The sequence below is a fragment of the Nothobranchius furzeri genome, chromosome 3 (genome assembly GCF_043380555.1).
Source record: "Nothobranchius furzeri strain GRZ-AD chromosome 3, NfurGRZ-RIMD1, whole genome shotgun sequence".
Taxonomy (NCBI): Eukaryota; Metazoa; Chordata; class Actinopteri; order Cyprinodontiformes; family Nothobranchiidae; genus Nothobranchius; species Nothobranchius furzeri.
This window is the reverse complement of record NC_091743.1, coordinates 52,427,036-52,452,027: the sequence shown is the minus strand read 5'-3', so window position 1 is coordinate 52,452,027 and position 24,992 is coordinate 52,427,036. Positions and strand designations below refer to the sequence as shown.

The window sequence follows — 24,992 nt, the reverse complement described above, 5'->3', positions numbered from 1 at the left end:
ATTTCCATCAGTACTAGGGGGATGATGATGAGCTGGATGGCTGGAGAGTGCGCACAGGTGAAACAAACAGCAGGAGAGCTGAGAAAGTAAACTGGGAGACTAAAAGAAATAATGCAGACAGAATCCAACAACATGAACCACGGTGATCCAAACACAAGAGAACCCTACACCATGTTAAACTTCATGTGCTGTATCTTCACAACGATGTTTCACTCTGAATATTATTCAGGTGTCATCAATACCATGTCTACCTTTAGGGAGACTAGCTATATACTATGAATTGATCATTTCAAATATACTATAAAGGCTTTTAGACACATTATTAGGGAAGACATTTTTTGACACATGAAGAAGTCAAACAAGTGAACACTAGCAGCATGATTATCTTTGTTGGGGCAGCTGCCAAGGTGAGTCCAAAGTAGACTTTTGGCAGACAGCTTCTGTTCATATCAACACAACTATGATGCCTATGGGTGAGTGGTTCTCAAAGCTGAAAATAGAAGTGAACCATGCATACGATCGTGCACAACAGGACTGAATTAAGCTCTGTAGGTGGTCTAAACACCCTCCATCTCTTAGTGATTTTCTCCCTTGGCTCAAAGTGCAGATGAAGCTCTAGCAGCATTCTGATAACCCTGTGTTCCTCTCTGCTGCTGCCTTTCACCACCACAGTAATACACACAGCCTCTCCAACAGCAACACTTCTACAAAGGGTCTCCTGTCTGCTAACAGATGTGTCCACACACACACACACACACACACACACACACACACACACACACACACACACACACACACACACACACACACACACACACACACACACACACACACACACACACACACACACACACACACACACACACACACACACACGTGTGTATAAAACATAAACACTGACCATAGACAAGTACATTAGGTCCTCGGGTCAGGCTATGAGAGTGGCTATTCATGCTTTCCAAACTCAATCTTCTTACCAGCCCCTCTCAGTATTAGTCTGTCGTGTAGCTTTTATTTTCCCCTCCTTCAGACACCTTTTTTTCATTACTCACGCGATGCGCACGCACACATACACACTTGTCTTCCTCTCAGATGAAACTGCATTCCTCTGGAGCTGGTGGCAATGCTTTGACTGCTCCCTGGAGAAGCTTTGATTGGTGGGTTGCCCTCACAAGAGAAATGTCTGCTGGTGAACAATGACACAGGAGACGGAGGCATCTTTGGAGACAAAGCATCATATAGTAAATACAAGGTGGAGGCTTTATTTCTTTGGAGGGTTTTTTTTTAGTGGTCAGGGAAGAGTAAAAACAGGGATTGTAATTGCTACTTGAGGGTTTCTTTTCCACATGAGGACCAAATCTCTCCCTTCCCTCTGGCTCTGTATGTTTCTCTTAAAGTCCTGGGCTGATGAGAAGGCAATTTCCTGTGTTGCTACAGGTTTGTACCTTGGTTAGCTAGGTATTGGAAGAGAAAATTAAACAACTGCAAAAATGTTTTTGCCACCAGGTCACAAAATAATATTAATAGCAAATTTGACATGATGCTAAGTGTCAGTAGGGAGTCTAAACTTAATAATAACACTTTAAAAGTCACTTTTCCATTCATTTAATTTTAAAGGTAACATTTTCAAACAGTAAATTAAACCTCTGTCAAAATAGGCATGACCATAGAAAACACAAAAACAATAAAAACAAATAGACACATCATCATTTGCTCTGCTGTGTTTCTGCATTTTGTACAAATCAAACCTTGGTGATAAAATTATTCAGTATAGCTGCGGAATAGAAAAAAGGAAACCCTTTTACTTTCACAGCAGGGATGTGAAAATGATTGTATTTGTATGGATTCAAGGACGTGAACATTTGAGATACAACAGGATTTGTAGAGCCGCTCTGTGCTGGTGCATTAGTTGACGCGTAGGTTTATTATGCGTTTTTACCATTTAATCTTTAAAGGTGCAGTATGCAAGAATAAGGGGAGCATTTTTCAGTGAGAAAATCCCAAAAGAGTCTCATGTTTCAGTCATTTAGGAAGGAAGGTTATACTGAAACATTTCATATCCAGCTGGCTGCAGGGATTATCAGTTTTTCTCCATTTAAAACAAGGGAAGGAGGGACGTGACTCCTGTTTACCATCAGTGAGTGTGGTGTTGCCGGGTCTCCTCCGAGCTAATACTGCAGTGCTGACAATTGTAATTTGTCAACGGCCGGCAAAAAGCTCCAGAGTTGTTTAAAGTCGTTGCAGTAACCAAATTTTACCACGGGAGGTCATTTTTACTTAATTTCTACATAATGCACCTTTAAGACCTGAATGTGTAACATCAAGATTCAGGCCAGGATCTTGTAATGTCATCAAGTGCTGCTTGGATTGTGATTAAAAGCTGGCTCATATCTTTGTAAACTGTTAAAGCGTTGAAGTATGTGATTAGCGTGGAATCATGTGTCCGATTAGTTTTAGGTATTTGTTTCTGAATTAGATTTAAAGCAGCATGTGGAGCTAAGTAGACCAGAGGTACAAAACTCAAAATCATGCGCTTGTGCGAAAAACATTTAGTTTGGCTAACATCAGCTCATGAACCCAAACTCTCTGTAAAAACACATTTTGTTTCATTGCTGCTGTGTGAGCTCACTGAAGCCTTTAATCAATAAGTGGTTGGTTAAAAAATCTCATTGGTTGTTTTTATTTTTGTGCAAAAAATAAAAGGCTGCTGGACTTTTAAATGTAGTCAGCTAAATGGACGGCTTTTAGTTAGAAAAACTGTCTATTTTCCCACCCAACAGCAGCTTCAGCAGTTTAAATTGTTAATGTTAGTGACAGGCCACTTTTGTTGTTCGAGAGCAAATGAGTGCACACGATTCTTTAAATTTACGTTTAGTCATTTGTTCTTTCAAAGTGGGGGACAACAACAAATTTGATTCGACAAACTGTTCATTGTTTCATCAGTCACATGCATTTGAATCATTCAAGTGCAGAAAACAGTGTCTCTGTGCAGAAATGGTAGGAAAAGAGGAAGAAATTATATTTCTCCCAACACCGCCTCCCCCCAGCTCCTGAGCTGACAGAACGTCTTTGATGCTGTGATGAGAAGTGACGGATGCAGTGCCCGGAGCAGCTTGTGTTCACGGAGCCAGGTGAAATGAAGCAGATAGTTCTGGGGTGCTGATCTCCATGGAAATGTGCTCTCTAGAGAGGGTTTAGCCCAGCAGGTTCATCAACTTGAACCTCTGCCTAAGACGAGGGGAAATGTTTGAACAGTGTAAAGGTATTTCACCAGTCCTGAGAAGCTGTTAATTAAAGGGAGGCTTTGCAGTTCTGGCTTGCTTTTAGCACCCCCTAGTATCCGTTTACAACAACCAAAAGAAAAAACTATCTCCTTACTGTGCATTTTGCTTTTTAACACGGTAATCTAACAGCTGAAATGTCTTCTCAGCCTTCATTAGAGTCTACAGGAGTGGTTCATCACTAAATTAAACAAATCAACTGTGCTAATGATCTGAAACATGCAGGAGACGTGCTGGAGCCAGACTGCAGGGCCAGGTGTGTCGGCCCAATTTTCTTCTAGGTCCCACAAACTGGACCACAACTCTGAAGTTGCAAAGGCCGTTATCTGGCCACAGAGGGTGGTGGGGGTGTAAGTGACCTTTCATTAACCATGTAAAGGGTCATATTGGCTCAAGAAAAGGATTTTAAAATATGAAAAAGTTCCAAAGGGTCCCTTTAAGTCCATTTGGATTAAAATTGACTTTATACATTTAAACGTATAAAGATGTGTAGAAAATCTAATATGATCGATTCTAGGCTCCAAAACCTGCCGTAATGTTAGCAGAACAAGCTTTTATTGATAATTTCACACCTTTGTTCTGGCACCATAAAACTCTTATTTTTAATCACTCCCTGCTTTTATGGGTCCCTTGCGATGTTCTTTTACCTCTGTGTCCTGTTGTTGAGCCATTTGTGTTTACAGCCATGCTTCGACCCCTGTACCTTTCTGCTAATTGTGCTTAACTTACTCCTTTTACCTTGTTTTTCTTGCTTAGAGAGCTCTGTGAATTGATATTTGAGAGAACATAATTGCAGCAGGCTCAAGACACAGACAAAAGTAAGACACGGCATGTATTTAATAAATCTTTATTTTTAATTAAAGCATTGCACCACCAGGAAATCTAGGATGGCTTAACTCTGTCACATCAGTAATTAAAAAGGACAAAAGGAGAAGCAGATCAAAACCCGGGACTCTGTTTTCAGCAGGAGGAAAACAAATATTGAGATAACTTGTAAACCAATGTTTGTGTTTTGTATCAATGCCACTTTCCATATTATTTGGAAATTAGGACTAGGAATGGTGTCACACTAAAGGTAACGGCATTCTTAACAATCCTTTGCTTTGCTGACAAAGCATCTATTTGTTTATTCTCACTTTATTGCAGTGTTTGAATTCAGGAATTATGTGCCCAAAATGAGCCATATCAAAATGTCCCTTATTGTGCCAACTGTCACAATGGGGAAAACTAGCATAGAATCCCCCCTTACCTAGTGATGCTGGAGAAGCAGTGAGCCCATTCCTAATATGGAGCTTCTCAGCTTATAGCAGCCAGTCAGGGATAAGTGGGTGTGGCCATCATGAACAGATTAGTATAAACCATAAACCCCTTTAACACTAGGCAAGTGCTGCTGTGATTGTGGCCAGGTCACAAGGAAACTATGATGTAATTGCAAGTAAGTTTCTTTGTTATGACTCAATTTGTTTGCTGTTTATATTATTTGCATTTCTCAAAATTTGAGACATGGGAATAAAATTAAAAAACTTACAAATGTGCGAAAATGTTATGGTCAATTTTCTTAGGTTTCTACACCCCCACCAATGTATTTCACAGCAAAATCAGTCATCCACCCATTCACACACACATTTACATGCTGGTGATGATCATATACAATTAGCAAACAAATGTTTTTGGTCCGTATTGATACGCTGTTGCATTTACTTTTGAAATTACACAATAATTGACACAATAACGGCAAGGCAGCTTTATTTATACAGCACATTTCATACACAGAGGCAATTTAATGTGCTTTCTATTAGCAAGAACATTAAAATCAATGTGGCAGAAAATTCTATTTAAAAATTAAAAAGAATCCAAGTTAAAGGGTGAGCAAATACAGTGCAGAACGTGCAGCTTAAGAACATTTATTCAAAGGCTGATAAAAAATACAAGCTTTTGCTTTGCAGCCAACCACTAAACAAATACCAAGCTTATCTGAAAATTATTCAAGAATTGGCAAACATATACAGAAAGTAATGATCATATCTACATCATTTTTCACCATAAAATGATCTCAAGGTAAAATTCTGTCTTGAAAAGCAGCAGAACTTTGTCCACGCAGTGTCGCCGAGGGGGGTGGGGGGTGGTGGTGCCTATCTCCAGCAGTCAACGGGCAATCAGGCGGGGTACACCGTGGACAGAGAGCCAATCCATCGCAGTAGTTTAGATATCAGTTCTTTAATCCATAATATTTTATTTTTCTTTGCAGAATATGTGCAAATATGACTAAATTAAATAAACAATTGTCTGAATGATTTTTCTAATTCACCATTTAACCTGATCTATAGAAAACGCAGGAATAATGGAGCCTTTCAGTCTGGCTGCCTGCTTTAATTTGCTGTTTTACCCTCGAGCCCAACTCATTTACCTCAACTCAAAAAAAAATTATTATAACCTCAATTAAAATAAGTAACCTCAATAACAACAGAGCACACTCTGTTTTCTCTTGCTTCGCTCTGGTCCACTGTTACAGGCACACAATGATTAATTGCTTTCTCATATTTACCAAATAATTGTGAAAACGCTGGAACTCACAAAGGAATTATTCATTCAATGGAAAGCACAGCACTGGAAAAACAATATATTTTCAAAAGCAACAGAGATGGTAGGTTAGCTTGTTTTATTGCCATACCTTGACTCTGTATGCTTTAAGAGTGAAGACATATAATAATCTCATAAGATAAATATCCCAAGAAAATACATGATGTAACCATCTAAGTCACACATGAGATAATAAAATGCTCTGACAGGACCTGTAGCTTTCTGACTAGAACTACTGTAAAAAACAAAGTCATCTCAACAGAGGTTGTTAGGTTTAATGATAGATCCTCTTGTCTAGTGGGATATAAACCCTTGCTGTGTTCTGGAATAGGAAACATCTTATTTTTGCTGAGCTGAAATAATTCACCTCAGTCGATGAAAAACAAAAAAGAATTTCCATCTCTACAAAATGTCTGGGAGACCAGTCCACTATGATAAACACATGACTCACTATGCTGGAAGTTATTGTGGGAGACACACAAATGCAGGAGAACATGAGTTTTCATTTTGGTTGGCACTGGTTTGGGAGATTTCCAACCACAAGCCTAAAACATGCATATGAATTTATGACTGTAGTGTGAATTTGTGTGAGAATGGTTGTCTGTCTTATTTGTCTTATTATGTGGCTTCTCAATGGACTGGAGACCTGTTCAGGGTGTCCCATATGCCCAAAGATGGGCACCAGCTCCCAATGACCCTGCCCAGGAACAAGCAGGTAACACTATTGAATGCATTATCAGATCATTGTTACACAGTAATGAGGTGTCCAAGGCAGATTTTAAAGAATCGAGGGCTAAGACCTTCTGCAATTGCTGCATAATTTTAGCTTATAGAGAAAAAAAGACTTTTAAAAGAGCAAAACATAAAAATACCCTTTTTTGTTGTCATCGTCAGTGAAAGCAGCTGAACTGGTTTGGACCAATCTCAGGGTAGATTGATAAACTTTTAGGGTTCTGCTGGACAGTGAATCTGCAAACACACACTCCACTGAATATCTCAGCGGCACTTGATTTTAACTCCCTATACTTTATTTAGTAGACTTACAGAAGTTAACATCAATGAGACAGTTGGAGCTCAGGAGGTAGAGCAGGTTGTCCAGTAATTGGAAGATTGCAGGTTCAATCCCAGCTCCGGCCAGAGAATGCTACTGTTGTGTCCTTGGGCAAGACATTTAACCTGACTTGCCTGCTTGTGGTGGTTGGAGGGACCGGTGGCGCCAGCGTTCATCAGGCCTCGCCTCTGTCAGTGCGCCCCAGGGCAGCTGTGGCTACAATGTAGCTCATCCCCACCAGTGTGTGAGTGTGTGTGAATGACTGATTGTGTTGTGAAGCACCTTTTTGGGGGGGGGGGGGGGGGGGAACCATAGGAGATATAAAAATACAAACGTTTGTCATTTATTTACCATAGTGCCCCAGAAGGGGACATAAGAAAAGAAAGAAAACTATATTTTATATAGCACCTCTCTAACTAAAAATCATGAGGCGATTCACAAAAACAAAAAACTCTAATTATATGAAAAAATATATTATTAAAAATATGGTTCAAATGAGGAAAAACCTAATTGTGAATAAAAATGTAAAGAAAAGGAAAGATGAAAACCTGTGAATCCCAGGAAAGGAGGAGTTGGTAAAAAAGAACAGACTAAGGAGGGGGTGGTGATGAAGGTCCCACCAAAGCATGAACAGGTGAGTTTAAAGAGACCACTGAGACCATTGATTTCAGGCTCAAGGGGAGAGAGTTCCAGAGTCTGGGGGCCAAAGCAGAAAATTATTTGTCATCCCGGTTTCTGTCAGGGAAATCTGCAAAACTCTTGAGAGAAACTGATATTTATTAAGCAGGCAACACATCTGGAGAGAAATCTTCACTCACTAGCACCCTCCTCCTGTAGCTGCATAGGAACTGATAGAGTGTAACTCCCTTATTATCCCAGTCCCAACAATGGAGGCGTATTTTCTCTAATGCCAGACTAATGTGGAAAACAACTTTTAATTATGTGAACTTGTTCCACACTGCTGAAATCACGAAAAAGACACATCACTAATGACATATTGCTTTTACACTAGTGACACATTGCTTTTGCAAAAGAAAAAGGAAAACATTTCCTCAAACCTTTCGCTCCTCTTACCTGATAGAAATTGTTCTTGAACTATTAGAAATGGTCCTCACTCTGTTTTTATCAATTTGTGTCTATTTTAATGAGGACGTGTTACACCCCAGCCCAGCTAGGAGGTTCAGGAAGGAGGAACACAGATAATATAGGACTACCAGAGTAAATGAAGAGGAAGGTGTGACCACTTCTTAACAAAAGTATTTAACAGAAAGAGTCCTTCAACAAAGGATGTTACAGGTTACAGGTTACCACAAAGAAGTCTAAAAATATCCCAGTCCCAAAGGTCTCATCAAGTCTCTTAAGGCAAAGCTATCCAGCAGCAGTGGAGGACAACAGACTAAATCTGAGTCCTCTCCAACAGGTGATAAACACCTGTTTTAAAAGACTGGATCATCATAACCTAAAAGGTTCCAGCTGGGATACTGGCAGAAAGCTACTTGCTAAAGGGCCGCTCTCCATAGTGCTGAACCTCCAGTTGGGGCTCTGGTAGGTAGCCTCTGCTGGGAACCGCTCTCCATGGTGCTGAACTTCCAGTTGGGGGGATCTGGGGCCTCATTTCTCAAGCTTGCTTACGCACAAAACGGGGTCAGAAAACTGCGTGAGCTACTTTCCGTGCAAACTTTGGGATTCATAAAAGAAAACTTAGCGGAAAAATGTGCGTAACTTTAAGTTGACTAAGGACCTTGTTCACGCACATTTTGGACATGGAGAGCACCTGCAGTGCTGCTGCTGAGAAGGATAAAATTGCATTATCACTTGTACCACTTTGTACGCATGCAGAAGAAGCCCCCCCTACATGCACACACACACACACACACACACACACACACACACACACACACACACACACACACACACACACACACACACACACACACACACACACACACACACACACACACACACGTTTTATGTCAGAGAACAACTAACAAGGCATTCACTCCTACTAGAGATCACTGAAAATGTACTGATTAAATGAGTAATAAACTCCTTTAATGTTAACAACAACTTGCTTTTCCTTTAAGAAAGCTGTTGATGTTTATACAAGATCACTCATTATTGACAACCATGTGCCGAATAGTTTTGAACAAAACTCCATTTCCTCTTCCAGCAGGCTGATCACATCTCTTCAAGTCCAAGAAGAGCCATCTGTTACAAAAACAATTTTCTGTCTTTGTGAATTAAATTGCTGCAATAAGTCTAAATGACAAATGAGGCATTTGTGCAATAAATGAACACAGTCAAATATTGTGTGGAGGATTAAGTTTTATCAGGTTATACCATCTACAGCTGGCTGGGTTGGAGTTAAAGTGATCTATGTAACACGCTACCCCTGCAGTGAGCACAGCTTGTTGAAACATTTGGATGCAGCTATTTTGGCAAATTGCATCGATTCCCTCCGCAAAATGAATTAGTGGACTCCGCAACGTTGATGGAAAATAAAGCATTACATAGATTGGCCGCTGTTGTTTCAACACTAACTGCTAGTGGTGCAGTTTGTTTTCAATCTGAAACTGAAGAATGATTTTTGTTTCACCTCCTGCGTTAGAAGCTATAACCAGGGGGAAGATAGATCGACACTCGGTGGGGAAAGAAAAAACAAACCAGTAATAAAATTTGTCATACTTATGAAATGTGCTCTCATCTGATTCAAGCCTTTTTTTTTTGTAGGACCTTTTCTCATTTAGTTTGCTTTCACAAAAACAAGAGCTTTCACACATTATTTGGAATAAATTAAAATAAAATAAAATATTTAACAGCAATAGGCAATATTTACATGGATGAAAGGACACATAAATCAGGAGGACATATCTTTAGTTATGCTCTAACTCTAATTTAGAGCACAATTTTAGACTAATTTCAGGTCAGTTTTACACATTTAAAGAGACAGTGTGCAGTTTTTACTGTTAATCTAAAGAAAAATCCATCTACTTGTTGTAAATGAATTAAATGACGCCCAGTTGTTAGACAATATTAGTGGCTTTGAAACATATAACCATAAAAGGCGGGTCTACAATACATGGGAGGGGGTCAAAGTCTCTGAGCAATGCCATATAGACACCATGTATCCTTCTACTAGAGCCCATGAGGAAATAAACACATTTTCTGATTTGTAACAAACTGTTACTAAATGTTTGGCATTCATAAACATTGCTGTTTTACATATTTACCTTTTCACTCATTGCCAGTGATGAAAGGGAATCTGATGTGCTTGTCATTTTGCTAGAGGCTGTGCACTCAGGGATTTTTTACCCTATTGGCCATCCATTGGTAGGGTCTTACTCAAACACAAAACTACTGCTTGCTTGCAATGATTTAGGTAAGTCCTGTCCCCATTCGCCAGGGAAAATACACATCGTCCATCCATCCATCCATCCATCCATCCATTTTCTTCCGCATTTCCAGAGTCGGGTCGCGGGGGCAGTAGTCTAAGTCGAGAGGCCCAGACTTCCCTCTCCCCAGCCACTTGGGCCAGCTCTTCCGGGGAAATCCCAAGGTCTTCCCTTGCCAGGTGAATGACATAGTCCCTCCAACGTGTCCTGGGTCTCCCTTTAGGCCTCTTCCTGGTTGGACATGCCCGGAAAACTTCACCAGGGATGATGTGGAGGAGCAGCGGATCTACTCCGAGCCCCTTCCAGATGACCGAGCTTCTCACCCTATCTATAAGGGAGAGCCCAGCCACTCTGTGGAGAAAACTCATTTCGGCCTCTTGTATCCGCGATCTCGTTCTTTCGGTCGCTACCCAAAGCTCGTGACCATAGGTGAGGGTAGGAACATAGATGGACAGGTAGTTCAAGAGATTTGCCTTCTGGCTCAGCTCTCTCTTCACCACGACAGACCGGTACAACACTCGCATCACTGCAGATGCAGCACCAATTTGCCTATCAATCTCCCGCTCCAGCTTTCCCTCACTCCCGCCCACCCGTCTCACTCCCTAACCCTAACCTTAACCCACCAAAAAGCATCTGGGGTCATAACTTAATAAAATCAAGCATATTGTTCAGTGCTGGGGTGTTCTGGCTTCAGCTTTACTTGCTCTGACCTTTTAAAACACCAAAGGATGCTCGGGTTAAGCTTTCGAAAGCGGTGGAAGATTTTAAAGCAGAATGTCATCAAATAAAAGTAATAATACCATTTATTTTTTCTGATTGCACTGTTGTTATTATTATTTGAAGCTGAAAACTTAAACTCTGACATCATTTTTGCTTGTTTGTGTTTTTGTGCACATACTTAATTCAAGGTGGAGAAACTTAGAGCCAACTGAATTAATTGAGACCAGGAGTTTGTTAAACCTGCAATTATGTAATCTAGATTATCTGGACAAAAAAATGCAAATACATTTTAAACTGCATCTATTATAAATGTCTTGTAAATCTCAGTATTTGACTGATGGTTCATTTGGCTGTGAAATTGTTGCATCAGGCTTAAAAAAACATCCACCATTTGCATACATATGCTTATTTTACATCCATTATTTGAATATAAATATTAATGCAGGGCATCAGTCTCATACACACAGACTCTGGCAGCTTCCCTCCAATAGAAACATGAATCTTAGTTGTTTGTATTCTGCCTGGGGTGCAGGTTTAGCAGTGAAGACATTGTGTTTGGATGGATAGACTTTAGACATCCCAACACTGTCTCTTACTAAGCCTATTTCTTTATAGACACAGATATTTATTAAATGCTTTTTGAACATCCAGTTGCTCAGCCAGTGACTCCCTTTGTTTCAAGGTTTAAGTGATGGATGCTGGCTCACACATCGTCTCTCTTGGGCAGAGGAAGTACAGAGACCCTGCGGCAGCCTCTGCAGTTCCTTTATCTGCTTTCCTTGGTGGCTGCTCACTCTTTGCTTCTATTTGATTAATGACACCATCTCTCCAGTGGCTGTTGTAATAAAGTCAAATGAGGTCTTGAACGGCGGAGGCTTTGTAGAGTCAGCAGTTGGTAATGGAAGAGGTGGTTGTCTCAGATGGGCTCTATGTCCTTAAAGCAATAAAATAGTGTTTCTCTTTTTCCGTGTGGCCAAGTTGGTAAAGATGGTAATTGTGTTAGAGAGAGATTGCGCTTCGCTGCACTTTGCTGTTTGTTTGAACTGTTGTTTCAAAGGTTACAGAGCTGGTGATGTGGAAGAAACATCCCTCATTCCTGGACACATCAAAGCAAGCTCACTTTGTCTCCTGAATAATGCAGCAATGACCAAAGTGATCAGCGAAACAGCGTGATCCACTGCATCTGCTTTGACCAGCGGTGATGTTCTTTCTTTTTTCACTCAGACAGACATGTTTGTCTTTCTGTTATGATTTCCGTCAAAGGAATTTGTGGAGAAATCCATCTAATACTTGTAATCCCTCTATTCACCAGGCAATATTGGATTGTCTGTGATTTCAAAGACGCTGTTTGAAAAGCTAATGGGTAATTGGTGTTGCAGAGCACTTCTCTTTGCTGTTGGATAACAGCATGGGCTCAAATTCAACCTATTCTGAAAGCAAAAAATGTAAAAACAAACAAACAGAAACATATGAACATCTACTATTCTTGGTGTTCATGGTTGATTACTTTGGTACGTTGCCAGCAGGCATTGTGGGCTAAGTGTCTTGCCCAAGGACACAACAACAGCGACAGACGGAGTGAGGATCGAACCTGCAACATTCCGATCACAAGGCATTTAACCCCTCTGCCACCGTCACCCCACCGGTTGAAAAAGCCACCGAAACCACCAAAGTTAAATATGAGGTTTTTGTGTGGTTGTTCACATAAGAACTGAATCACATCACGCACAACGTGATCCGTTTCCTGAAATAAAAATGGCAGCTACAGATGTTAGTGTTTATGCAGCAGTTTGGAAATTCCTGCACAGTTGGAACAGACAAAATTGGGTTAAAAAACTAGGGCTGATTAGTGGAGCTCACCACTGACACCCACACTCCCCCACCCCCTCAGGTGGCAGTTGACCAATGGCACCATGGGGTCAATAATATAAATAACAAATCTGTGATGGGAACCGTATTAGCTTTATATTTTGGCTTTGAAACCACCACTCCATCACCCCCTCTCCCTGCTGTGGTAAAAGAGCCTTCTCTTCTCTGCGTTACTGAACACTGGCACATTTTATATTCATCTATTATAGATGCTACTCCTTTAGGGATGCTAGGCTGGAATTAATAAATAAACTTTTGCAGTAGGTTGGATTTTTAGACACAGATGCTGCCTTTGAGGGGATCTGCAACTAGCTGGAATTTTACACACTTCCTTTGGCTATGGCTGTGGATGTAAAGTGCACGCCTCACACAATGTTGCTTTAATCTGCACCCTGTTCAGTTTAGAAAACTCACACTTCTAAGAAGCCGTGACTCTTAAGCATTTTGTGAAAAAAAATCACACCCTAAAGACCATGTTTTACAGATGCACCACATCAAAAAAATCTTCTTTTAGCTCCTCCCTCCATCCGTTTTCTGAACCCGCTTGTCCACGTAGGGTCGCGGGGGGCTGGTGCCTATCTCCAGCGGTCAATCAGGCGGGGTACACCCAGGATAGAGTGCCAGTCCATAGCAGGGCAACACAGAGACACACAGGACAAACAGCCATGCACACACACACTCACACCTAAGGACAATTTAGACAGACCAATTAACCTAACGGTCATGTTTTTGGACTGTGGGAGGAAGCCGGAGTACCCGGAGAGAACCCACGCATGCACAGGGAGAACATGCAAACTCCATGCAGAAAGATCCCAGGCTGGGAAGCGAACCCAGGACCTTCTCGCTGCAAGACAACAGCTCTAACCACTGCGCAGCCCTTCTTTTAGCTTCTGTTTACCAAAATGTCTGTGACTTTTTAAAAAATCTTTTAAAGAGGAATTTTGTAATTAAACTTTCATGGCTAAAGCATTTTTCTGTTACGTGATCCACATTACATGCTGTCCAGCAGATGTGCATTGACTTGTGTGTAGCTAGAGGATCAGAACTGACAGTATTCAGAGCCGTGTGTGATCCTGACATGATCTGAAGACTAAAAGGTTACCTTCAGTGTAGACTCCTACTTTTCTGCACGTGTGCACACTCATATTTGATTCAGGACCGATAGCTCACATCTACTGTTTGCGTCTTTCTTTCATGTCTCACTTGGTATCTCGCTTTGTCAACTTTTAACAGTTAAAGATGCACACAGTTTAGTACAAAAATAGTTATTTACCTGACATGTTTCGACTAATGCCTCTAGTCATCATCAGAGTTCACCGGCGTAGGTGGCGTCACTTCCATTTATTCATTTATATGTACACACACACACGTATGTGTGTGTGTGTGTGTGCCTAATTGTTTTCTTCTGATTTATAGAATTTGGTCAGAAACATTCTATGAAGCAGACCTGCTGTGGTGGGCTTGCTTTAATATTTCAACAACCACCAGCAGGTTTAATAATCAATTAAAGCTCCACTTTCATCTCTCATTCTCATGTACTATGTCCAATTATGGAAATTTATCATTTCCATAATTTTTAATTATGGAAATGACAAGTGATGTTACAGAAGGGGACTGAAGATTCTGCCTGCTGTAGGAAGACGGCTATCAACATCTTTAGCCGTTGTGAGATGCTTTTGTTTCTGTCTCTAGCTCAGCATGTGCTGTTTGTGTACAAACCACTCTCTCTAATTAGCCGTCATTGTAATAATAGGAGCTGCAGAGTGGGGTGGATTAGGAGACCTGTGGATGATAATGCAATGGTGAAACAAACCAAAAACTGATGCAACTTGGATTTAACTATATTCAGTGATTAATTTGTTTGAGTTTGGAGACTCCACAGCATCCTTAAAGTCATTTACATGCTTTGCATTCATGATAGCTCATATAAACAAGCAGAATCTTTATAGAGGCAGTTCAGTGCTCTAATAAATGAGCAAGCATCGGTCTCCAGATGGTTCTCTATGATGGTGATGAGAAATTTAAAACCTTTGGGGAGTGGAAAAGATGTCAGCTCCTGCAATGAAGCTGTCTTAGTTTTGAGGAATCCTCCCCCAATGCCCTCTGCAGGATGTTTGCAACAGATGCTTGTCTGTGAGGATGGCAGTAGGCTCTCCCGTCTCATTCGGACCTATTCTCAATTCTCACAGATCCTTTTTGGTAGGCGGGTACTGTAACAACAGAAGTCAGTTATTTTCAGAGCCACAATGAATTCTGACTGATTTTATCACAAAAATGTGATGCAACAAAGAAACCTATTTCCTGAGAAATGAAGATGAGGTTCTCACTCTGTGGAACGAGGTCGTGGGAACATGAATGAATCACCCTTCACCAACGTAACGGCTATTGTTCTTCAGATGTTAATGAGCAGAGGGCGTCTGCTGTTCATGTCAGAAAATTGCCACAAAAATAAATGAGATAAAGGTGAGAATGGACACTCGGTGTGTGTACAGAAATATCTGTTTCCTTTGCACAAACCCGTAAGTGGTGCCCTCTGTGCATTCTAGTCCAACCAATAACTGTGAGCATGTGAAATCAGGTACATTAAAGTAGAAGCCATGTCTTGTGAGGGAACGTTAATGTAAAGGTTACAACGGTGACTCCTTCAAACAATCAGAACATAAAACTCCTGCAGAGTAATGAACCCTTTGATTTCACTGGCTTCACTAAACATTTGTTAAATTGTACTCAATGAGAGAAGAAGGATGCCTCCAGTTTGGCGGGTGGATGGGTTATTGTTCGAAGCATACTTTTCCAATTCAATTCATTCATTTTACACACTTTATGCATTTTCCAGAAAATAAGATAAACTATTCCAGACTAGAAAACAAGCCAGTGTTGTTTGCTGTAAATCTTTTGCTGAGTGGCTCAGAAGGGACATCTGATTACAGTTTTACCTCCTGTGAGAAGGGCAACGCGACTTTTTATTCTAGAAAGCTTTTCTGAGAATGACCACATCAGTTGGATTTAGAGGCATGGGCGCCTTTTGAAAAGACTTTAGTGCCCTTTTTGTTTCACACAGATCAAACGAAAAAGTTAAACAGGATTTTTTTTCCCCTTCTGAAACTACAAGCATCTCGCTGCCCTCTAAAGATAAATTTTTTGCACACATTTTTCCCCTCAGGTCTCCTTTTCCTGAGCATTTCTCTGGCTACTTCCAACTTGTCTGTTGCTCAAACACAATCGATAACAACCTTTAAGAGTTTCTGTCTCATGACATCTGTCCTCTGACCTTAGACACAGGTTTATGTGCTATTGCTGTAGCCACCTCTGATTAGAAAAATTTCAGTTCTTGTTTTTATTTTTTTTTGATTGAACTGAAAGAAACGTTTTATATTTGGGAAGCATCAAGTTAGAAGGATGACTTAAACTTATTTTCTTAGGAAAGTCATAAATTAAAGATTTAAATTGCCGAGTTTTCTAGAGAGAAAAGATAAGCTAGTTTATCTGATGGTTTTATAACTAATCGTTGTTGGAGGAATCGTCATCAGGATTTCTGTAAATGAAGCTTCTCGCTACATAATTACCCTTAGTGTGTGTGTGTGTGTGTGTGTGTGTGTGTGTGTGTGTGTGTATTCTTATCCTTTAAGTCTAACTCCATAGCCTTTCTTACATTTTCATACAGGAACAACATTTCTCCTTCTATAAATGTGCGTGCATGCAGACTATAAATACACTCGAGTGCAAAAGTGTCATTCTCCAGTGTTATTTTAACAAGAAATGTACAATATATGTGCAATATGTGCAACTGTTTTTGATAAAAGAAAAAAAAACAAGTATTTTTTTTCTTTTTGCAAAAAAAAAAAAGTTTCAAAGTTTTTAAAGGTGCTGTACATGATGTGTGTTAAATGATGGCTTTACATCTGCAGCAGGTGGGCACATTCAGCAGGACTCCTCATTTCGCAGAAAAAAAACGATCTTTAATTATGAGCTTGCCTGCAAAATAAATTCCTGATTATTTGATTATTTCATGTCTATTTCCCAGTCGTTTCTAATGAACAAGACTCATGAGGTTTTTAATATAAACAGGACAGAAGACAGAAGGAGAAAGTCCTCATTGTTTCATCAGTTGTCTTTTCTATTTATTTCATTCTTACACGATTTATCTTTTAATGATTGCAAATCGTGTTATTTCACACAGAGGTATGTAAAGTCAATCAGTTTGGTGGGATTAGGTCCTTCACTTATCTCCTCTTTCATCGTCCTTACTCCACAGACCTAGTTAGAGCTTACTGTTAGTTGCTACTTGTACGTTTTACCTGACAATTCAATTGTTGCTTCACAACCGCAGTTCCTTTTAAAATGTCCTTCTAACCATTTCCTCCAGAACAATAAGACTTAAATTTATTTCATTTATAGCTGTAGAAATGTGCAAATCTGTCTAGGTAGATGGACTTTTTTTAAAAAAGTGATCAGAACACTTTCTTTTTATTTATTTATTTTTTTACATTTAATATTGTAAACTAAGGTTTGTGAACCTTCTGAATAGAGGCCGGCATATATCTTCAATCTTTTCTATATCGGCCCAACACACCAGTTTATTTTTTTTTAATTTTTTGAGTTTGTTTTATCTTTGAAGTTCAATAAATATTAAGAATTTTATTGACTAGTTTAATTTATTGTGCACACAGTGAGGGTTCAGTTGTCTTTCACAATCAATGTGCTGCTAAAATGTGTATATATCAGCCTTAAGAATCGGCTTTAGATATCAGCCAATGGCAACAAAATTCTTTCAAATTCGGTATCGGCCTGAAAAAATCCACATCGCTCGGCCTCTAATATTGAATCACCTGCAGACTAAATCAATAAATCCAGTTGAGTGAGTGATTCTGTGTCGATAATTCCATCCAGCAGGAGGGTCGTGTCTCCAGGCATGCAGCGTGTATTCCAAGTAAAAGTGTTTTTAAAACACTTCCTGACCAGTGAACCCAGTTACAGCTGAGTCCTCATGCTGTGGGTCATTGTTGCTTTAGTGGCTTTGCTCTGTAATGATGGTGAAACCACAGCTTGTAAACACAGCACACCACCACTTGTGCAACCTGAACTCATTGGTCCGCTGAGTTTAATTATTCAGTGAGCTATTTCTGGGGGAGAGAATTGACCGAGCCACAGGATGTTAAGAAAAGAAAATAAGTGGAGGAGGATAGATATTGGCTCCTGACAGCCGTGTTTGAGCCTGCAGCTGTGTGTGTGTGTGTGTGTGTGTGTGTGTGTGTGTGTGTGTGTGTGTGTGTGTGTAAGTTTAGTTGATTAAGAACAAATCCTTTCACAGTTTTATGCCTCAGTCAGTTCTGTAACCAGGATGGTTTTGTCCACTTGAGGATCGATGGGAGTCTTTCACTGTGTGGATCAAAGGTCTCCGTCTATGAATTAAAACACTCAAGCCTGATGGAGGAGCTGAAAATGCCATCATACACTGCTGGGAAACATTCAGTCCAATCTTTTGAGCTTAGACCAAACAAAACAAATACCGAACAATCAAGTTAAAAGCTCTGTGTCCTTTTAAAAGGGATAAAACTGAACAATTAAGTGAAATCATTACATTTAATCTTGTTTTTAGTTTTACGTGAATAAACTCCTGGAGGATTCTACAGATTTTTGGTAATGTTTTTAGATGAACAAGGAGTTATGTTTACAGGAAACTCATTGGCTGTAAAGTAATGGTTCTGCTGGAACTAGCTAATACTAATAATCCGACCTGAATGACTTTTGTGTATTCTGACTTTAAGACAGATATTTAAAATGACAACTGGTTATTTCACATTACTGTGTTGTAAAAATCAATATGTTAAATAACCCAATAATGGTTAAAGAAAAATGGTTCATTCTTTTAGAATGTATAGGGTCAGACATCATGCTTCAAACTAAAATTGCTACAGATTTTTGTATATAATCTGCAGTAAAGTGGGACTTTGGGGACCGGTTGTTAAACTTCAATAATTTTGTGAAAATCTTGCCTTCATTGCAGTTTTAGAACATTCAAAGAAATCAAAAGATTTAAAATAAGACCAACTAACTGAGAAAAGGATTTTAACTTGTTCTGTTAGAAACACGATCTGTCACGTGCAGACTGAACGTTGAAATAGACTTACACACCTTTTTCCTGCTTTAGCCACCTATAATAATTAGATGAGAAACTCTCAGATAGAAAAGCCACTCAAACGCACATTGTAATGTCAAATTGGCATCCATGGACTCACCCATCTTAGCTGTGGGCTGGGACAGCTATTGTTGATTTAGTGTCCAGGTGAGAGCAGAGCACATCACAACTTGCAAAAGCTAACCGTTAGCAAAAGCTAATCCACAAGATAGCAGACCTTCAGGCTTCTGTTATTGGTGGAGAAAAAACATCTACGTTGCAGCAGATGACTTAGTGTTGCACTGCTAGTAGCCAATCAGAGGAAAGATGTCAGAATATCAGGAAACCAGACTCCATATCTTGCCGTGTTCTGCTCACTTCTGATCTGGCTCATTTCTAGTTACTGAAACAGGAGCGCCAGAGCTTTTGTCAGTGATTGTCAGATCCTTGTGTGATTGGTTTTCTACTGGTGTGCTTTTTCCTAGAGATTTCTCATTTTTTTGTAAATAGTTTTTCACGATTTATTAATAAGTATCTTTATTTGCAGTTTTCCAAACTCCAAATTCTAGCATTTGTTTGTTTGGCTGTCAGTAATTTGAATTTGTGTGAATATATATTTTTCTCTTTTTCAGGTGTTTATTTCTACCTGCATACCTGATGCTTCTGTCACTCACAGCTGTGCATGTCATATCCATTCTTGTCTCATTGTCAGGCCCCTTAAACTTCTATTTTAGGGGAAAATAAAAAGTAAAAAATAAATATATGTGTATATAAACTTTTTGGGCACAGTTGATAGTCTTGCAGGATATTTTTCTCCCTACAATGAGCAGATATCTCTCTGCGTGCACGCTGTGCACTCAGCTGCAGAGACAGGCAGCAGCAGTGAGTGAGAAGTTGGCACCGTGTTGTTGTTGTTGTTTTCTTAGACAGAAACCAAATAGAGAAATATATATAGATGAATAGCAGAGGGGAGATTTTGTCGTAGCTATTATTTTTCATGGAATTAATGAAAAATGTGGCTCACACTCACAAATTCAAATCTTTGTATTCATCAGTGTACTCACTATGGTTGGAAATGTTTAGGCTCCTCGTGATTTTATCAGACTACACTTAAGATGGTTTAATGTGAATATAAAAAATGGATTGATGCATGTTTCTACACTACAGACCGACCAACATGTTACATTTATTTCTATGTCGGCGGTCGGCCGAAATTGATTTTAAAGGCCGATAAAAATAAATAATAAAATAAGCAGGCACCTGTGTGGCAAGCAGCCACTACTACTAGACTTAAGAAAGGACCCGAAGAACCCCAACACGTCGTTTATTTTAATGTTGTGAGTTTGTTTTATATTTGAAGTTCAATAAATATTAAGAGATGTATTGACTTTTTTAATGTATATTGCATATATATATATGTATATCGGCCTTAAAAATTGGCTTTAGATATCGGCCATCAGCAACAAAATTCTTTAAAAATCGTTTTCGGCATCAGCCTTAAAAACTCCATGTCGGTCAGCCTCTATTCTACACCCCATCCCTTGTTACCCCCTTTGTGAGTAAGCTCGATTCTTTCATAGGAATTTACTTTAATCACTCAAATCAATTCACGTAATTTAATGTTATATTAACAAAATCACTTTACTGTTCTGAAATCACAGCTCTAATACAAAAATGTTTGTGACTTTCATCTTCGGCCACATTCAGAAATAAAAAAATTGAGAATCTAAAACTTCTTATTTTAACAAAAGTGACTAATCATTGTAAAGACCTAAGGTGATTTATCAGAGACGTTAATGAAATAAAGACATAGATTCCTGAATAGTTTTAAATAAAAGTGAACAAACAAGGTCGCACTATGAAGCTCAATTATTCAACAGAGAAAGAGAATGATGGTTGGCTTTCGAAGAGTTGTGTGAGAAGGAACTACATGATTACAAAATGAATATATGCCTTAATTATCTTGGGTGGACTTTACTGATCAGCCAAGACATGCTGGAAAAATGATTTGTTTTCATTCCTATTAGGTTTTTATTTATTTTTTTGTATGTTTGTTTTTTCCCTCCAGAGGAATTCCTGGAAAGAAATGTGGCAACGTCATCCTGACTGCGGAAGAGCTGAGCAACTGTCGGGTGAGTAAATCCAGAAAAAAATCTTCTGAACCAAAACAAATAAACCAAAAACAGTAAACAATGTAAACAATTTCAAATTTATCATAGTCTTATAGCTTGCAAAGTATTCTGTGTCACCATTGGCTTTTCATACATTTGGTGACCATTGCACTCATTTAGAATGTGCGTTGTTTTGCACCCTTTGGCTTGCCATATAACATTCACATGCAAAAACTTTATTACCTGCCTTTCATTATCATTGTGAGGTGTTAATGAATTATTCTACCAACACAATGATTTGTCAATCTTCAAATCAACATTTTATAAACATTTTTGTCTAGAATGTTTCTACCTAGCTATTAAATTCATTAACACCTTAGCTGCACACACACACACACACACACACACACACACACACACACACACACACACACACACACACACACACACACACACACACACACACACACACACACACACACACACACACACACACACACACACACACACACACACACACACACACACACACCAACAGCTGCTATTTCTTACCTGGTGGAGTGACCTGTGTAATGAAATGGTAACATGACATGATGGGGTCAGTCCTGAACTCCTTGTCTTTGCAGGACTTTCACAGGTGTTGCAGCTTTGAATGCTACTCTGGACTCCTACTGCATGTAGATCAGTAGAGCACAATAACAAAACAAAAAGGTCTAAATGAAGGTGAAAGGAAAAATAACTCAATGAAATTAAGGCACAAAGAGAAGTGATTTGTTTACAGGTGTAAATAAAAAATCTGCTTGATGTGTAGCAGGTTTTAGTTGTGAAATAAAAGCCCTGGGGGTGTCATTTATCAAACATTGTGTAGAATCCTTGCTAAAACCGTACTTAAGCTCAGCTAAAAAAATGTACTTACATCAAGTAGGTTTGTGATCTATCAAACATGGAGGACGCACAGCTGCACGCAATCTCCGCTTCATAAATTGACTCGCGAGAATGTTTCTCAGCTGCATTTTAGTCACATCCCGCCCTCACCACGCCCACTTACTGCCATAAATAGTCAATGCAAAGTGCCTTGTGGATCTCATGCATATACATAAGCCGGCTTGTTGCAGCATTTCGATCACGATGGCAGATCAACGAATCGCTATTTCACAAGCAGAAGTTGAGGTACTTGTGGGTGAGGAGGAGAAATGAAAGGAAGTGCTTTTGCAAAACAAATAAGAGAAAATCCATGGAGTGGCACAGCGTTGCTGAAGCTGTCAATATTGTGAGTTCTTCAGAGAGATCTGTGGCGGATATAAAAAAATGGTCCAATCAGGATTCGATCCCCAGACTTCCAGGTGAAAGTCACAGACGCTAACCAGTCAGCCAAACTGAGATCTCCCTTGGCTGAGTAGCCAGGGCACATGATCAATCAGGTCACAATGACAGGACACACACTGTCACAGACGCATGACATTCTGTCTCAATCTGTCCCCCTGCTGATGTTCTGCATTCCGTATTCTGCTCTTCAGGCTGTGTGTGTGTGTGTGTGTGAGTGTGTACGCATGTGTGTGTGCGTGTGGGGGATCTTGTTCTATTGGGCTCGACACACGGGAGGCGACAAACGACCGCGATCAGCGAAATTTGTTGCTGTCGCTTTTATTACCTGTCACACGGGAGGCGATCTGCGGTAGCGGCCAGCGGCAAAGCCGTCTACGCGTTCTGTTCCATGGCGAAATCGAAACTTCCGTTGTTTTGTTTGGCTGTGTCAGGTTGGAGGGAATTAAGGTTATTTAAGCGGTTCAGAGTTAAAAAAGTGGTAGATATGATGTTTCACAAGTTGCTGCTAGAGTTATGTGAAATCTTACTTCTGATTTTACTACATAAAACATGATAATAATCAACTTCTCCTTCATGTTTGCTCGGAGATGTGCGGAGCATCCTGTCCGCTCATTGGTCAGTGAATGAAACCTCCGTTGATTGGTCCTCGCCCGAGCGACAGCGATGAAAAGTTGAAAATGTTTCAACTTTCTGGGATCGCGTCGCTGGGTCGTCGATGCACGACACGTGCACGAGTGCAAACTTTCACACGCACGTTTTTCGCGTTTCGCTTGGTAGGAGAGAGACCCGCGATTATCGCTTTGTCGCGCATGTCTCATTGAAAATGAATGGAGGAGAGGCGATGTCGCCTCCCGTGTGTCGAGCCCATAAGTGTGTATGAAGCAGTACAAGTGATAATGCTGCAGGATTTCATCATTTTATCCTTCTCAGCATCAGCACTGCAGGTGCTCTCCATGTCCAACATGTGTGTTGTCATGAGCCGAGGCGAGTACTCTTCTCACTTTTCAGCATCTCTGAGTGTTTGGTTGCAGGAGAGGGAGCGACAGCTGTTCCTCGTCAGCGGGTCTGCTTCATAAGGAGGATGGTGAACGTGACTCGACGCCGGAAGATTACTACTGACTGGTAGTCTCTAGCCTTCGAAAACTCGTCTCTAGACTTTGTACCCTTGTGTGTATTTGTAACCTCGACTAACCACCGGGTGTTTATTTGGATCGCTCACCTCAGGTTGGCTTCACCTCAGGATTTCCGTCCAACTGTGTAAGGATCTCACACCGGCTTGCTTCCTGGTTCACCATCCACCCGCTTGGACCGACCCGCTCTCCGCCGCACCCCGCTCCCTCTCCAACCCCACACAGGCCTCTCGGAAACATCCCCACTCACCATCTTGGACCGCTCACAGTTCATCTCCTGGACTATTAACCTGGCTTATCCCCTCCCTAGCTCTCCTGATCTTCCCGAACCGGAAGTCCCTCCTTACGTTTCCCTCATTTGGACCACAAATCCCAGTTCTCACCTCTGTTGCTCTTCCCTCTAGACACTGCTTCCTGTTTTTCTCACCCGCTGGACTTCCAGTGTGCCCTTAGTTCCTCGTTTAATAAAATATATATTTTTTCCCTTCAACTTGTGTCCGTCTCCTGATTCTGCATGTCTTGGGTTAGACATTCGCCCCAGAACATGACATGCGTAAGCAAGGTCCTTAGTCAACTAAAAGTTGCGCACATTTTTCCGCTAAGTTTCTTTCATAAATCCCATGGTTTGTGTGGAAAGTTGCAGTTTTCCGACCCCGTTTTGTGCGTTAGCAAGCTTGATAAATGAGGCCCCTGGTCTGCTGATGTGTGTGGTTGATTTTTTTAATGAAAGGCATGGCAGTGCTGGCTGACCTTACTCCCTGCTGCATGTCAGGGTTAATTATACACTCTGCAGTTACAGTAAAACACATGATTAGATGTGACCGCCATCACCCATAAGCTGCCATAAGCAGCTGGTATGTAAACCACTGACCTGCACCCTTCATTATGACTATGCTACATTTTTAATTAAGTCAGGCACACTGACTTACACAGTTTCAGCCACAAATACATCATCATGTCTGTTGGAAATAAACCCTCTTCAGATTGTATTCAGAAGTAGCTGCGATGCATAGAATTAGACGAAGGCTTTAGGGCAAGAAATGATTTGCATCTTTACCCTTAAGGTCAGAAATGTAGGAGAAGTACAAGCAACGCCAAATGTTTCTGTACAGAAACATCAAGTGTGTGTGTGTGTGTGTGTGTGTGTGTGTGTGTGTGTGTGTGTGTGTGTGTGTGTGTGTGTGTGTGTGTGTGTGTGTGTGTATAAGTATTTGAAATTTCAAAAACTTTATTTTTGCAGCTTTTAAAACTGCAACAGTGATTAAAAAATGTTGAAGAGTTTAGTAAAAAATAACAGGAACTGTAGGCCTAAAGCTTTATTGTATTTATCGCTACATAAATACAATTCATTATCTGTCAGTGTTTAATTTTAGGATTGCTGTTGCAAAAAGTCCAGGTTTGTGAAATTTAGCAT

At 40.2% G+C, this 24,992-nt stretch overlaps 1 protein-coding gene across 5 annotated transcripts in view; it reads left to right on the top strand.

The window, feature by feature from the left end:
• The window catches only part of cpne5b (copine Vb), a 168,811-nt gene that overhangs the window by 99,402 nt on the left and 44,417 nt on the right, over positions 1-24,992 (top strand). For all 5 annotated transcript variants that reach the window (XR_011520115.1, XM_070549328.1, XM_054750524.2 and 2 more), the window contains one exon: positions 21,080-21,143. Coding sequence is in view for 4 of the 5 variants with exons in the window: in XM_070549328.1 (XP_070405429.1) it covers positions 21,080-21,143 (64 nt within the window). In the remaining variant the exon portion in view is untranslated. The remainder of the gene's footprint in view (positions 1-21,079; positions 21,144-24,992) is intronic.